This window comes from Pelmatolapia mariae, linkage group LG17, assembly GCF_036321145.2.
Source record: "Pelmatolapia mariae isolate MD_Pm_ZW linkage group LG17, Pm_UMD_F_2, whole genome shotgun sequence".
Lineage (NCBI taxonomy): Eukaryota > Metazoa > Chordata > Actinopteri > Cichliformes > Cichlidae > Pelmatolapia > Pelmatolapia mariae.
The window spans coordinates 13,164,101-13,180,257 of record NC_086242.1 but is presented as its reverse complement, the minus strand read 5'-3'; the positions used below and the strand labels follow the sequence as shown (position 1 = coordinate 13,180,257).

At 40.8% G+C, this 16,157-nt stretch overlaps 1 protein-coding gene across 1 annotated transcript in view; it reads right to left on the bottom strand.

The window, feature by feature from the left end:
- The window catches only part of snd1 (staphylococcal nuclease and tudor domain containing 1), a 179,297-nt gene that overhangs the window by 104,889 nt on the left and 58,251 nt on the right, over positions 1–16,157 (bottom strand). Inside the window, exon 16 of the mRNA XM_063501056.1 lies at positions 12,626–12,735. Within this exon, the coding sequence (XP_063357126.1) occupies positions 12,626–12,735 (110 nt within the window). The remainder of the gene's footprint in view (positions 1–12,625; positions 12,736–16,157) is intronic.

Below are 16,157 nucleotides of genomic sequence, written 5' to 3'. Positions count from 1 at the left end.
GCAAAGGAAAGCAACGTCAAGATGAAAGCACTGACAAGCTGCGTAGTGCAACAACGGGGCTGAAACACAGTTTTCACGTGGAGCCGAAATTATTCAGTCACTGCAGCAAAATACAGCGTGTGTTTAAGTGTGTGTGTGTGTGTGTGTGTGTGCAGTTGGGTCAGCAGTGATCTTTAAAGATCAAACTAATCAATAGTCAGTCTCTGTTTGCAGTCTACAGCTTAAGCCCCACTGCACTGTACAAAGTGGCGTCCAACCCACCCCTTCACCCCTCACTTGAGTTTTTAACATTTAGTAGGGGGTATTTGAAAAATTGTCAGACTTTGCTAAGAACTTAATCTAAGTGGAATAAAATGTAAATGCAGCTCCTATATACTCAAAAACAGAAAGGGAGGGGAAATAAGCTTGCAAGCTGTTTTCATGGGGAAGTGGATTCAGGCACTAATGCCATCCAAAAGATTTAATGCAGCCCAAATAAACATCATCTCCAAGCATGCCTACTTAAAATGCAGCCCTTACTTTGAAGAAAAAAAATATCTAATGGCAGATCTGATGTAGCAGGGAAACAATGCGATATTTTTCCAAACATCTCTCTCTCTTTCCCCTTTAATTCGGATTGCAAATAAATCTGTTTAGCATTCAGTCTAAAGAGGGAGAAGAGCTGTGACGTGTTCTGCAAAGCTGTGATGTCCAGTGTGTTTTTGCTCTCTTATCTTAGGGCTGAATTTGGCTCCCTGTAACAACTGAAACACAGATGCGTGACAGCATGTTTGTCTATGTGAAAGTGCTTGTGTAGGAGTGATTGTAGGAGTGAACCTGTGGCAGTCTAACTATGCCACCTCCACATAAAAACTGATCAAAGCATATGTCATCCCAGAAAACAAGCAAAAAGACCCAGTGGCAGTTTATTGAAGTCAGAAGACACACAAAAACTTAAGTTTGTAAGATCTTCTGCAGTGGGACCAGCCTAACTGAACGTCAGCAGAAGGTGAGAATGAAAATACAACAAAATCAATGTCATTTTTAAAATTTGGATGTTTAAGAAGAAGCATTAACACACGGAAGCATGTGTTAATGCTTCCATGTGGTTTGATTTAATTATCTAATAAATAACTAAAGTGGACTGAACCATCAGAATCAGGAAAGACCCTAGATTGGCATTTTCTGCAGTACTGCCGCTCCAGCACTAAACGTAACGTATAAAGATGGGACACAGCTACTTGAAAAAAGTTAACCAATATGAAATGATCTTAAACCTGCATCATTTATAAAGGAGGCGACTCCTTTGGTTAAAAAAGTAAGTCAAACTGTAAAGAAGCCAAAGAGAAAATGACCACACTGCTAACCTAATCTATGATCTCCCCAAACACTTTCCTGATGAGTTTATGGCTTCAGTCGCCAGTTTTAATGTGATGTTCACTTTGTGAATAATGACCCCCCATTAGAGCCAAAAAAGGACAGTAAAGCAGAGCATGCTTTAGGGTAGCGACCGACTACTCCCTACCACATAAGTATACGATGACCCTCAGTTTCTCAGTGAAATAATCCCCTTGCTCAACACGTAAAGTTTCAAAGCACCAAGAAGGGCTTCAAAGTGGAACGTCTCTACCCAGCGGGTGATGCCACGTTGGATATGTCCACCTTTTATATACAGTCTATTGTCAGCGCTGCAGATACCTTCAACAGTGATTCTTTTTCAGGGATTTCTAAAGCACTTCAGATCAAAGATGTTTTCGAGAACAGGTGAATCAGGGGCAACGTGGCCCGAAGCTGTACGTGACCTCGACAGCCCGGCTGATATGAGAGTTCCTGCCCGACGGGGGAGCCAATAATTAGCGAGCGAGTTATACTTCTCTTTCCCCCTCGCCACTCTAACTCCAGCTAATTAAACATGACCGGACACATCAAAGGCATATATATGTGCAGACAGGCTTGTGTTTGTCCATCAATTATAGTTTTGTTGTTATCGCAACAAAAACAACTTCAAACCAAGTTTGTGCTCGAAGAGTGTAAACATCAGAGCCTGGTGAGCCCAGTCAGGGGAAAGGGAAAAAAACTGAAAAATCACAACACAGTGGTAATGTGCAAAGGGGATTTGAGAAAAAAAAAAAAAAAAAAAAAGAGGACGTGGTTCAGCCCATGGGAAGAATATACAGACTGAGAAGAGGAAAATGATTAAAGTAAAGAATAAAACAGAAATGGGAGGCACAGAAAGGTTAGGGTTTATGATTGGGGAGAGGAGAAATAGAGGAGGCTCAGGGTAGAAGAGATTTGGCAACTATTCACCATCCCACTCTGTTGGCAGCAGAGGCACAAACTGTTTGCTCACAGCAGTACATGCATCTATTAGTATTGTTCCAGGAGATAATAACTGTGTGTGTGATTGTGTGTGGTTCTATGTGTTCCTGGATGTCAATTCTCAGCCAAAAGTGGCTAACAAGTTGTGATGAGGTGACAAATTAACAATATAGAGTGGCAGTATAACATGTATGTGGTAGTAAGCATTTGTCTGTCGGTGTGTCAGTTTAATAAATGAAGGAGTCTCTGTAGATGTGTTTGCTTTTCTCAATAACTGTTAATCTGAGCTACTTAGCATGTGTAGTGCCATCGTCACATTTTGTATAAAAGCTGTTTACTGTTAGCTTTTCTCTACTAATGACCGCCTGCATGTGAGGTTACTTACACCCCCCTGTAAACTGCATGACTCGGCGTGGACATCAGTCATACTCTGTGCTGCCGCCCACCACCATCACCACAACCACCACCGCCGCAGGTAAATTCAAAACCTGTGGGGAACTCGGCATTGAAATTTGGGCACGACAACACCACTAAAGGATCGCACATCAGATTGTTAGCAAACGCTAAACGCTCACTGCATTTGACATTTTGTCTAATTGAGATCAAACTGTATGCTATGTTTGTAACTATAAACTACCCCTATAGTCTATTTTATCACAGCTGTAGTCATGTCAAAGCAAGCATGCAATCTGCCCGTTCCAAACAGGCATTATTTGAGGGGCCACTGTAATAGCGGTGCTAAATGTCAGCAGTGTAGAAACACCAGAGGCCACTGCGCTAACAAGACCACAGCTCCCTAACAACTACAGCCTTCATTAGTCTCAGATGCAGAATTACCAAAGGCTAACAAAACATTACATAGTAGGAGAATGCTAAACCTATTTCAATCTAGTTTTGTTTTGTTTTTTTTAGAGTATGAACAGGGAACCCAGCTGTTGATAAAGTGCAATGAAAGAAACCTTTTGGGAAAACACACTGAGAACTGAAAATCAGTAGAACAGAAGATAACCTGGGAGAGGCAGGACTTCATGAGGGAATTAGAGGAATATAGGCACTCCGTGTCTTCCTAATTCAATTTCTGACTCCCAACCTCTGTCTAACTGTACATCTGGTATACATCCAGCCACCACTAAGATTAATAAAGTGACTTAATGAATATCACACAAAGATAATTTACCATAGGTTTTGGAAGCAGCACAAGCATCAGCAAATGCTTTCACTTTAAGGGAAATTCAGCTGGCAAACGAAGCATTTTAAGAAACTGCAGCGCTATCGCCACCCTTTCAGGGAACTTACCCTGCATACACCCCTGCACATTCAGAGAGAGAGATTCAGCCAGAAAAGGGGTTTAAAGAAACTACATTTCTATAGTTGGCCTCAATCGAAGTATGCTTATACACACAGCCTCCTGCCTGTCGCCCACTTCTACCATTAGCTTTATCTGGCTGAATTTAAAGCTGAGAGCCCAATCTCCGTTTGGATTTTGAATAGATTTTGCAAGGCTTGTTCTTCCCTTTATGCCCCCGACTGTCCTCTGGGAAACATAGAAAAAGAGGGAAAGGGAGGGGGAGGGAAGAGATGCTGATCGCTGACACAGCCACTGAGATAGCCTCTCTGTTGTTGGTAAGGGATATAAAGAAATGGAATGAGAGGAGAGGTAGATGGAAGGCGATGCTGAGATGGGGATAAAGGTGCAGGTGTGCCGACATTATGCTGGGGTAAGCTGGTGAAGGATTACTTCTTCAAGTCTCTCCTCTTTATGGCCTTTATTTGCCGTTTACTTATTCAGATCATTTGGAGCTACATTCCTTCTCATGCCAGGGTACATAGACACACGCACAGATAAATGGCAGCTTTGTGAAGGCAGAGGAAAAGGCCAGAGGGAAAAGAAAAGAGGAAATGGTTGGTCGAGATAGGTGTTTAGAAACTTGTTAAAGGAAGCAAGCAACATACAACTGGCATGAACCGCTGACACAAAAATACTAATGGCATGTGGAAGGTTACAAGCGGATTGTATGTGTGTGTGAATGTCAGTAAGTGCTCAGCTCTTCCAGTTTCGAAGTCTCACAAGGACTGAATGTCTCTTTTTATAATGGCTGCTGACTTCTGCGCCTGTACGTCCTTGTGGTTAAACCTAAAGCCAAGACGATGTCGATGTATAGCAACTGCTGTGTTGTCAAGGGAACCATTAGCACAGAGACCAGAGTCGCGCACACACAAAAACTGCATTGATGTTGGTGATTTATGGGTATTTTCTACGCAAATGATTCCTTGTCAAAACCCCTACACATGGCATGGATCGCAAAACGCTGTAAGAGTTGATACATACACTACTAGTCTATATATTTGATGTATGTATGGTGGAGAAACAAAGATAAATACGCATCCGTCTCTCAACCTGTTAATATGTTATGAATCAACAGAATAGGATCAATCTGAACATCAATAAACCATAGGCACCCAAAGCCATTTCCTCAGGCAGGCTCATCTGTGATTCATCTGACACACGGTGAAGGACACGGAGTATAAACCATTTTTAGAACTGTACACTATCAAGAGCAAATTGCAGGACAGAAAACTGCAAGACGACCCAAACAAATTATAGTATTATTCCAGGTGCAAATGTCAATAAGACATTTATTTCAGGAGTGCTTCAGAAGGAAATGGCTTCAGAATTCTCCCAACTGTGAGCATAATATATTTGCTGATAAGAAATGTGACACTATTAATTTTGCCTCCGATGCCAACTGCGTGCCATTTTTGCTACAATGTCAACCAATGTTCGCGTTTAGGTAAGCACTGCTAGCAACCCAGCAGCTCAGAAGGCAATGCAGCATGAGGATTTGGGCGTTTGTGTGTGTTCAAAGTGAGTGAATGAAACTAGCAGCATTTTTCCTTCGGGGGGGGAAGGAAAAATGCTTTAGTTGACTTGAACAACTAAAGCAATAAATAAAAAGATGAAGGAGAACATGTTGACAATCAGCTGACCTTATAAGGATTTACAAAACAATTAATTGAGAATTAAAACAAAACCCTATTAACCTTCTTAAAATGACCCAGAGATGCCACGCCTATCACTTGACCTTACAAATATCATCTCAGGATCATGTTTAAGTTTCGCACTTTTGTCTATTGCTTTAATTACCAGCATCCAAGAAAGATAAAAAGGTATTCATATATTTCACCAGCTCTGTTCTGAGTTTTAAACAGCAAGCCCTATTTTTGAATTTCAATCAGTCCTCTCTTATTATCATTTTCTTTATTTGCCATCTCTGAATATCCCTGACAGCGCTGCATAGACAGGTGGGATATAATAACAAATTCAAACAAGCTGGAAGGCGGAATAAATGAAGCCAAACAATAAGACGAGTAGTGACGTGTTTATTGACACAGCCGCTGGTTATCTGGCTGGCTGCCTCGGGTATTCACAGCCAGACCAAAATCCAATATGTAGTTTGGCTATTTTCCTTTTAAGTGAGATGGACCAGTACAAGTGGAGAAAGGGCAAATAAAGACACGACAAAGACAACAGAAGTCTTTTTCCCCCCTTCCTTTTCCTGCTGCTTCTATTCCTTATGAAACACATCCAGTCTTCTGTCCTTAGGTTCAGTAATAATTCAAGGAATGTGTCTATGAATGTGAGCACTCACACTGATACTCCATGTCCTATACCTTCATTTTGCCCAACTCTATGTTTAAAAATCCAGAAGCAGCAAAATGTAGTGTGGCAAAAAAAAAGAAGTGGAGTGTAGAGAAAGACAATAAGAGAGTGCATTATACCATTGCCCTCACTGATGTGGAAGAGCACTGCAGTGCCCTTCATGTAGGGGATAGGCTAAGAGGATTCAGTGGGTCCCTGTGTGCACTGTGTTGCAGTCTTAGCACAGTTTGCAGGTTATACTTATCAGGGTGGACGATGAAGTTGCAATTTCATCACACTGACTCGCACACACTAAACACAAGGTCGCCCTTGTAAACGAGTTGTGACGATAAAGCAGAGAGAAGGTTTCTACCTCTCTCTCCATCTCCATTCAAAGCCCATTTATCTCCCCGTCTGCGATGGCGCGAATGCACCGTAATTCACTACTTTCAGGGAACAAAGAGGCAGAGCAGTACTTAAATTCCAAACTGCTGCAAAAGTAAAAGCTGGACTCCACCTGTGACACCAATTAGTCCAATATAATGCAGACGAGCTTTTGTGAGCAACAAAATTTATGGTCAGAAGTTAACTAAAACCAAGAATAATAGGATTATGCTCATAATGTGGGATTCAAGCTTGAACTTTTCCTTTCTTTTTTTTTTAAATTGCAAACTTGCATGGTTTGCAGAGGTCATGCCGCTAGAGCTTTTGGGGTTTTTTTTCAAGTAAGAAACATATCCGCTATCAGAACCGAAACAAAATAATCGCGCTGAGATCGGATTGGTTTTAAATATCTATGTCAAATTTAAATACAACATTAACACTTTGTGCTTCCTTTCAGATTTGTTTTACTGTCATCTCTTAAATGAAAACCATTAAAAACGCCATATGGGTCGTTCGCTACTCTTTGCTAATAAAACACACTTGTGTGCAACCGCTTTTGGCAACAAGCTACCATATGATAGGAGAAGCATTAAATATTTCTTGTATGGATATAGTCCAAACTGGTCATGCTGCTATGCTAGTGCCAGAGTTATGAATGGATGGGGACAGATCCTGTCTGTGGCTATAAAGCAGCAGTAATCTGGATATGGGGCTGCCTTCTGCAATCATGGTTTGTTTAACTACAGCATGTGATGGGGAAAAAGGACCTGAGGGGCAGTTCACCGTCCCCACCGTCTGTCTCGCTGACCACGAAACCACACCATGAATTATTCATCGCGTATACTTATTCTCCGTCTCTCACGCTCACACGCGTACACGCAGCACGAGTATGCCGAAGTATGACAAAGAAACTCGAGTCAAAAATAGATAGCAAAGGCGAGGCCAATATAAACAACAGAACAGTTGTGGGGGGGCAGTTGTGTGTGAGAGAGCACAAGAGAGGAGCAGACATGGTCAAAGGCTGTGAGATCCAGCACTTGTGTAATCGACCTCTCGCCAGAATAATTCAAGCTTGATCGGAAATCAATGTGAGAGCATGGAAGACGTGAAGAAATTCGATGGTGTCCTGCGGCGCTGTGTGGCAAAATAGGACATATAAAAAAAGGGGTCAGATCCACGAAGGGGGTGTATGTGTGAGGAATGCTAAATTAAGTGATCACAGTTGCAATGATCACAGATGTACAGTGACAAATAGAAAAGGCACACTAAGTAACACTTCAATAAACCAATTGCCACAGTGTGCCTTTATACGCGAGCAGAAGGCAAAAATCCTCTTCATATTACAAAGGCATTGGGTTTATTAGCATTTAATCAAAATGCTCACCAAGAACAGTTATTAAAGCAGAGAGATCTGCACAGGCAGGCATTAGCAAGGCATCTGTGCTGCCACGCTGGCACAGTGACTCATCAACGCTCCACAACACAACCTCCTGCAGGTCTGAAGGCAGCCTTTGCCAACCCCCACCCATGGCAGCCTGATGCACACAGTGTTCGTGTCACAAGGTGGAAAATGCGGGTGGGGGTGGGGGGTTTGGGGGACCTCTTTTAGGCACGAGGGGGCCACGTTTAGGACAGCATGCGACGCCACGTGAAACCAAGGGAATGAACCCCTACACAGAAACTGAAGTAAGTGCTCTGTGTGTGTGTGTGTGTGTGAGCACTTTGGAAGTTTTTCAAATTTGTTTTGCTAAAATTACTGATATTTTCCTATGTTTTCAGCTATTTTATATTGTCAAATACAGCTCAAGTACAAGATGAAAATAAGGCTTCTCTTAAACTGCAAAGTATCTAGTAATTCAAGCTCAGAAGAAAGAAGATGTGCAATCACTTGGAATAATGATGTGTAGCTTTTACTGTGTGTTATTTCAGGTTTAGTCAAACAGAAGGCAATTCATCCGAGTGAATAAAACTGTTGTATCTGAATGCTGTATTTATTGTGGATGGTTACATAAAGAAGGCGAATGCTTTATGAAACTATGGTAGGTACTTTGGTTTCCCAAGAAGTCGCCAGGGAGGATGGCACAGACGTTATCTGGGACGCCCTGCCTGGCACAACCCTCGCTTTTCTCCAGGCTTTGGCTCTGGCAATACACATGGTTGTGACCACTGATATTGGGTGTGTGTTTCCTTATTAACCTCAGGTTAATCTATAGTATGATTTTTTTTTTTTTTTAAATGGCAGAGAGGTTACACACTACGATAGGGACCTTTTTTTATGTCAATGTGCATGTTTTTCTCAACTTGATATATGTGAGAAAAGGCTATTAAAATGTATGCAAAACAGAGGTAAGTGTTATTGAGTAGGCAGTCAGCGGTATACACTAGATGAGAACACCCAGACTGAATGAGGTCAATAGAAGTGACAGTATACGTAGGCAGAAGAGTGCATCACATATTACTGTCCACTTAGCCTGCTCTTATCCCTGCTCAAACACGCCATCCCTGCACCCCCCTCCCCTGTCTTATTCTTGCCTCCTCTCCCACCTGGTGAGGCAGTTATGCAACACCAACAGTTCCAATCAGGGATCCTTTCTGTGTTGATTACTCCAAACACACTTAAAGATAAAATAAGAAGAAGAAGAAGAAGAAAAAAAAAAAAAGAACACAAGTAGATGCGTTTTAACAGAAACAAATGGTTCAATCCTCAGAGCCTAAGAGCTAGTAGCCTTAAAATACAATGCATCATCTGACGTATCAAGCAGATGATCGCACGGCAGCCATCTCACTGGAATGATCATTGGGCCTGCAGCATTTTAATGAGCCACCGAGATGGTTCAAATATTATTTCACTAACTAATATCTTGTTTATTAACACTACAACTCTAAATATATCCCAAGACTAGCTGAGTCATCCCAGATAACCAACGTCAAATGCAGTAAAATTCTTCCGTTCCCCTGCCTCCTGGTTAGGTTGAGCTTTTGAAGATGCCACGCAAAAACAACAAAGAAAAATCAGTGACTAGTGAATTGACTTTTTTCCCTTTTTTGTCAATGGAAGGTGGGAGGTGAGAGAAATTAAATGGAAGACATCAGAAAAGAAAAAGGAAATGTCTGGGGAGTGGTGTTTACCGACGCATTTTTTTTTTTTGCCCCTGCTCAGAATTCTATGCTGCTGTTTTGGTTCCACGCTGGGAACGGGAGCAGTGTCTGTCAGAGATTAACACTACACAGAGTGTGAGGAAGGGAGAAGGAAGAGAGAGGGATAAAGGAAGACAGAGCTGATAAACACAAAAGTCTTCTTTTTATTTTTTTTAAACAACGGGAATCAGAAAGCTCAAGAAATCTTTTTCTTTTTTTTAAAGAAAACAACTGAGAGACACAGAGGGAAATCTGTGACGATGGTGGCAGCGGTAGTTGTAGTGGTGGGGGGGTAAATAGACTAAGATGGAAGCCAAGGCCTCTCCCCTTCCCTCACTGGATGCCACATTAATTATGCATGTCTGTATCAAGAGAAATTAAAACATAGCCATGTAGCAGTTTAAAGATAAATTGAGAAAAGGAGGGGGTAGAGGGAAATGGTCGTTAAGGAGAGAAAAAGCTGGGAGCAAATGTCAGGCAAAGATTTCAAACTGGACACTGAAGACAAGAAGGGAAGCAAGAGTGAATTACAAATGACACTTTTTTTTAACCCCTGTTTGTTTTTAGGACACAGATTTTTATTTTATTTCTTGAAAGGGGACCAGAACAGTGGTACAACAGAAAAAAAAGAGACAGAGAGAGCAATGTGTGCTCATTCCAGCAACCAAACTCAATTTCAAGGCCACAAAAAGAAAGAAATAGCTAATTAGAGCAAAAAACGGAGGTGTCGGAGTGGGAGAACGTAGTGGCCACTGAGTCAACATATCGTTAGCTCAACAAAGCCCTAGAAAACTAAAATTGGCTGTCGAGCAGCGTAAGCAGGAAAAATATTTTATGAATGCAAATGACTACGCCACCGAGACCTAAAATCAAATGGTATTCACGTGAGGCCACGTTAGGAGGATCCTCAAAAGCCGCTGCAATCAGATGCTATTCAGAGATGAACCAACAGCAGAATCTCATGCTAATGAAATCAAATGATCCACATTCACGTTGGAGTGAGACACACCTTAATAACCACTTTCATTTAGACTTGCTGCGATCTGCAGGGATGGGAAAGATGGAGAAAAAGATGGATTCAAGGGCAAGGACCAGTTCTTCGTTCTGTCTATCATCGGTTAATTCTGTAGCTACTCACTTGCTTCAATAAAGCGACTACATTTCCTGTCACCTCTTCATTCCAGCTTTCTCTCAGATGTGTGTTCTCTTACAGCTAGATGTGCACTTGAGCCAATTTGTTCACCGAAATGTAAAGATTTTTTCCCCCTCAAGGTATTCAAGAGACATGAGACTGCGTCATTAAAATACTTTTCTACTCAGTGATTCATCATCTACTAACTTTCTTTCTAATAAGTGACAGCTTACGTATGTGTGAATGCTTAACTCTATTGTTAGCTAATTGAATGTGTCCCTCTCAAGAGTTTGACTGTGTTTGTGTTCATATTAGCCCAAACAGGAGGTCGGTGCAGCCAGCCAAACAGCCAGCCCTCACACTGGGCTCGAGACTCATTATATGGCTCGGTCTTTCTTGCTAACTCCCACCTACCTGTGAAAAACTTGCTGACACCACCAATGACTGGCAAGGGAGAAAATGTGTGTCAGAGTGTGTGCATGAGCTTGTATGTATGGATGGATGAGGTTATGTACATGATGGCAAATCCTCAAAGTCAATTTTTTTCCCCAACCAAAATAAGCATTTCATGTCTTAAAACAGCTTTGATAGGCAGCTAGACTTTGGCATCGTTCAGGCATACAAATGTCCACAGTGTCAATGAACCAGATGCACACACACACACACGGTTGGACAGGGAGCGCAGGAAAGCACCAAAACAGCACACCTGCACTGCAGCTTGATGGTAAAAATGTTCAGATGTGGGGAGTTTTAAAAAAAAAAAAAAAAAAAGGGAAAAAAAGTGCCATATGGATATGTGAACGAGGTTAAAAACTCTATTTTCATTCCAGGGGGACTTTAATTTAATCTGTAAAGATAACGTAATCTCCAAAAACTGTGTGCCTCTTGTAGATTTAATTATATATGCATGAGAGTGTATACATGCATCTGTAAAAACAATAAAAATTCAGATCATATACCTGCTCCTCGACTTCTGCGCTTCTATTACCAAATTCCCCTGTTGTTTGCATCAGTTTTTTTAAACATTCCAGGCATTCTGAAAAACCTAGGTTTCTCAAACGCATACAAACACACACACGTAGGTCCACCTGTAACAGTGGCTACTGGCTCCATTTTCATTACAATTAAACATCAGAGGACAGTGGAGTTAGCCACCCTACGCAAAAAAAAACCCCTTTAAGACTGAGATAAGAATGGAGAGGAGTAGTTTAAATAAAAAGAGAGAGGAGAGACTGTGTGTGTGTGTGTGTGTGTGTGTGTGTGTGTGTGTGTGTGTGTGTGTGTGTGTGTGTGTGTGTGTGTGTGTGTGTGTCCTGGATAAGTGGTGGCAGGATTATAGCTAGTTCCATCATGGCTTTGGTCCGTTCACTGCCTCCTATAAAAACCTATTAGCATGTGAATGAAGAGGCACACAGTGGATGGAGTTTTCTAAAGCCCAGGAGCACTGATCCACTATCAGGTGAGTTTTCCGTAAACTGGAATAAGCACTGGAGGTGTGTGTGTGTGTGTGTGTGTGTGTGTGTGTGTGTGTGTGTGTAGGTGCTTTTGAGGGTAGTGGATTGGGATTGTGTCCACTTCTGTCAAAATTCTTGTTGAGATTTGCCAACACTTTAATGCACCTGTAATAAAGCTCATTTGGGAGTAAACAATTTAATCAGCTTATTAAAGCTAGTGCCCCTATCTATGGACAAACTGCCTTCATATTAGGTTTGACGGAAGGAAGGAAAAACTTGGATTTTTCGATGGCAGAATTCAGCGAAAAGAGCTGCTCTCCCATCTGCTGTTTAAAGCACAACACACATTCTTCTCACATCTCTGAACCAAAATGATCTTATGTTCAAAGTAAAGTAAAACTAAAGTGTGAGTGTGAAACTAAAATGCTGCAAAGTGGATACTGAAACTCAGACTGTGAATAAGAGAGCGAAACAGAGGAAGTTAAGCGCCAGAACACCAGAATATCAAAAGTGCCCAACATGGAGCTGGGCTTTGAAACAATAGGAACTAGGGCCAAAATGTTCCACTTCATTGCTTACCTCCCTTTGCAGCACCAGCTCTTTGGTGAACAGCATGGCCTCGTCACTAAAGGGTTCAGCCACCTGCATGCCTCCAGGCGTATTCCGGGAACTGCGTGGACATTCAATACCTGGCCAAAGACAAAACAGTTGCAGGAGTTAAAGGTGAGCACAGCTGCTACTCAAAAGAACAGCAAGATGCCCAAAATTGGTTTAACATTATTTGGTTTGCATAGCCAGAACAATAATAATAAAAAAAATTTAAAAAAAAAAGAAAAAGGCATGACTGAGTCAAATTATCATTTGGAGGAAAAAAGAAGAAAAACCCCTCAAATTACATCCACATTTTCCAGGCGCTCCTGACAGCTTAGACCACATTAAGTGCGTTCCTCGTCCCTCTTAAAAGGTCAAGGTCAAAAATTGTTTGGCCGCTCAATTGTACAAATACACGTCAGAGGCAAAACAGAGGTTAACCAGCGGCACTATGATTTGCGCTAAATGGATAATTGGTTGTCAGAGGTCATACCTGAGTGCATGAAGCACTTCTGTAGAAAAACATTTACACTAAAAGGTGGTCTTAATAAATTTTTGTCTTTGGGATCCTATGACATGAACTTTGGTATATTTTCAAAGGCTTCTTTGTTGTTGTTTTTTTAAATAGAAGGGAGATGGGAACGGATAAGCCTGAGAGCAGAGGTGAAGGGAAAGAGGAAAGAGCAGGTATAAAGGTGCTTGTACTGTAGAATATCTACATCAACCAGTATGAAACTAAAAAGATATGTATGCATGCAACAGAGAATTTATGTATTTAAAGGTGCCCCAGAAAGGGCTTTCAGTTCATGAATGTATGCGAGGATCTTAGTCTTATAAAAAAAAGGCTCGGTTCACATACTGAATTATACATGTATAACCTGTACTGGAGGAGATATGTTTCATTGACTGAGACGCCTCCTCCTCCTTTTATTGCCTTTCATACATGATGATGTGAACGCTCATGGAATCTCTTTCAGATGAAGATTCAAATGGAAACGGTGAATATAAAAACATAACAGCTTTATTTATTTATTTCTGTATTCGTTTGCATCCAGTTTTCTCCAAATACTTCAATTAATAAGCAATTAGTGTCACTTAACCACTAAAACAAGCAGGTTGGTGCTCTATTGTTTTATGCAGAGTAGCCTAATGATAGATTCGGTTGGGAGTTCAACCCTCGAGCGCTGTGCTAATAAAGCAACAGCTCTCTCCTACGGTCTATTCTTCCCTCTTTGACTCAAGGTTTAATTTAATGAGCTTCACTCGAGTGACAGATATACTGCCTCAGGATGGACTCACAAATACATGACAGAAGAGTAAAATCAGATTTGCTAGGGAATCCTGGTGACTTAGTGCTCAGCGTTGGCCATCTCCCTCTAATACTATCCTGGGATTTGAATCTCACTCCTCGTCCTCGTAAGTATTATTTATGGTCTCCTTGTGTTCCCTTGGAGAACTTCTGAATGATGATGTATTTCTATAAGAGGCATTTGAGATTCGCAGAGGTATATGCTGCTGAGATTGTGTGTAAAACTGAAGGGGAAAAAAGTGTGTATGAAACAGAAAAGCTCATGTGTGTTAGATTAAGGGGGGATTGCATACGGTGAATAAAGCCTTCAAATTTAAAGATTTATTATATCAAATTTACAAAAAAAAATGTTTTCGAATTCATATATACAAAAATGCTTTACAGATGGGATGGATAGGATTTTTGAATAACTGAATAGTTGTTATATTTTTAAGAAATCAATCATTTCAGAGACTATTTGTTTTTAAATATGCAATCAGCAGCCACTTTATTAGGTATACCTGCTTAAGTGCTAATTAATATAAATATGTAGTTAACGTATTTCTTGATGCAGACACGGTCAAGAAAGGGGATTTAAGTGACTTTGAACATGACATGGTTGTTGGTGCCAGATTAGCTTGTATGAGTATTTCAACGGATAGCTTTGAGCTTATAAGAAAACAAAAGTAAGTGCAATAACTACTTGTTACAGCCAAGGTAGGCAGAAGACCAGCTTGTTACAGCAGCAGCAGAAGACCACTCCTGACTAAGAACTAAGACTAAGAACAGTCTCACCAGAAAAATGTTGCCTTGTCTGGTAAGTCTTAATTTCTGCTGCAGTATTCAGATGGTCAGAATAAAGCATAAACAACATGAACGTATGAATCCATCTAGTCTTGTATCAATAGTTCCCACTGAGGGTGGTGGTGTAAAGGTCTGCATGAGTATTGTTGCTGATAATGTCCATCCCTTTAAGACCACAACGTACCCTGAACATGGCACGTCACAAAGCTCACATTATCCAACCTGGTAGAAAGTTCTATCTAATAAAGTGGTCAGTGAGTTTATATTTTTCCTACCTCTACCACTAAAAGGTGGTGGTAACACATAGAGAAGCTGTTTTTGGACTACTGTTTAACAATAAAAAAAGAAGAATGTGTTTCTCTGCTAACTACCAGACCCCAGACCAATAAAATGTGTGGGCCACAGCGAGAGCCATTTAACAGCTTTTAAAATGAACAAAATTACATCCAGCGTGAACTCCACCAGCTTAAGATAGCATGCTGCAAGTCTATCGCAACTAGGGCCAATTATATTAGAGGGGTGTTAAGTCTTCAAAGAATAATGATGTTACTTGAAATGCCCATCTCTAGTTTACAGGGTCATTAATCTAAGACACTATGAACCTATAAAGTGTGTAAACACTGGCTATTGCAATTTATAAGGTTATTTTATTTATTTGTCCTTTCTAAGAAGTCATTATAAACTTAATAACTGCCAAAAGATTAACATTACAGTTTATGTATAGAAGTAGAAAAAGACTGGACTAAAGGACCAACTGACTTTTTTTTAATCTCATCTTTTTGTTTAGTACTTTCTGTTCCCTGTGTGACCATGTCCCATTTATGAGAACAAGAACAGAAGACATCAGCGCATTCACACTGGCAGGGAAGGGAAAATGGCCCAGGAAAGGCAAAAATGAGGCCACAGGACAGTCAGCACCCAAGGGTTATGAAGAACTGTTGAGTCAACCTTCTGCAAGACTTAAAGTGTCCAACAGCTAGCTTTAAAGCCAAACAGACACGTGAGAATTTCTCTTTTACAGTGAAGTTTGCATCGTTTCACTGCAGCTCAAATATCATGTTCCTGAGTAATTCAAGGTCATGATGTTTAAATTACAATATACTTAACTGTCAGACAGTTTAAAGCTATGAAATGCCAAAGACTAACAATAAATATATTAAAAATTAAGAAACATCCGTTTTTTTAAATTATAGCATACAAGAGTTCAGTAGTATCATAGTTGTTGTGCATATTCTCCAAAGTATTTGTCTATTTTCAAACATTAACAAGAACATAAAGAAAATAAAGCCTCCAGTAAAACAGAGAGAAGGAGTAGGAGGAGGAGGAGACACTGATGGCCAAGATCATTTGAAAGTATTTATAGAAGTGGACCAGGACAGGACTTCCACAAGGGACACTGTAGCTACAACGCTGCCTGAACAAAGACAG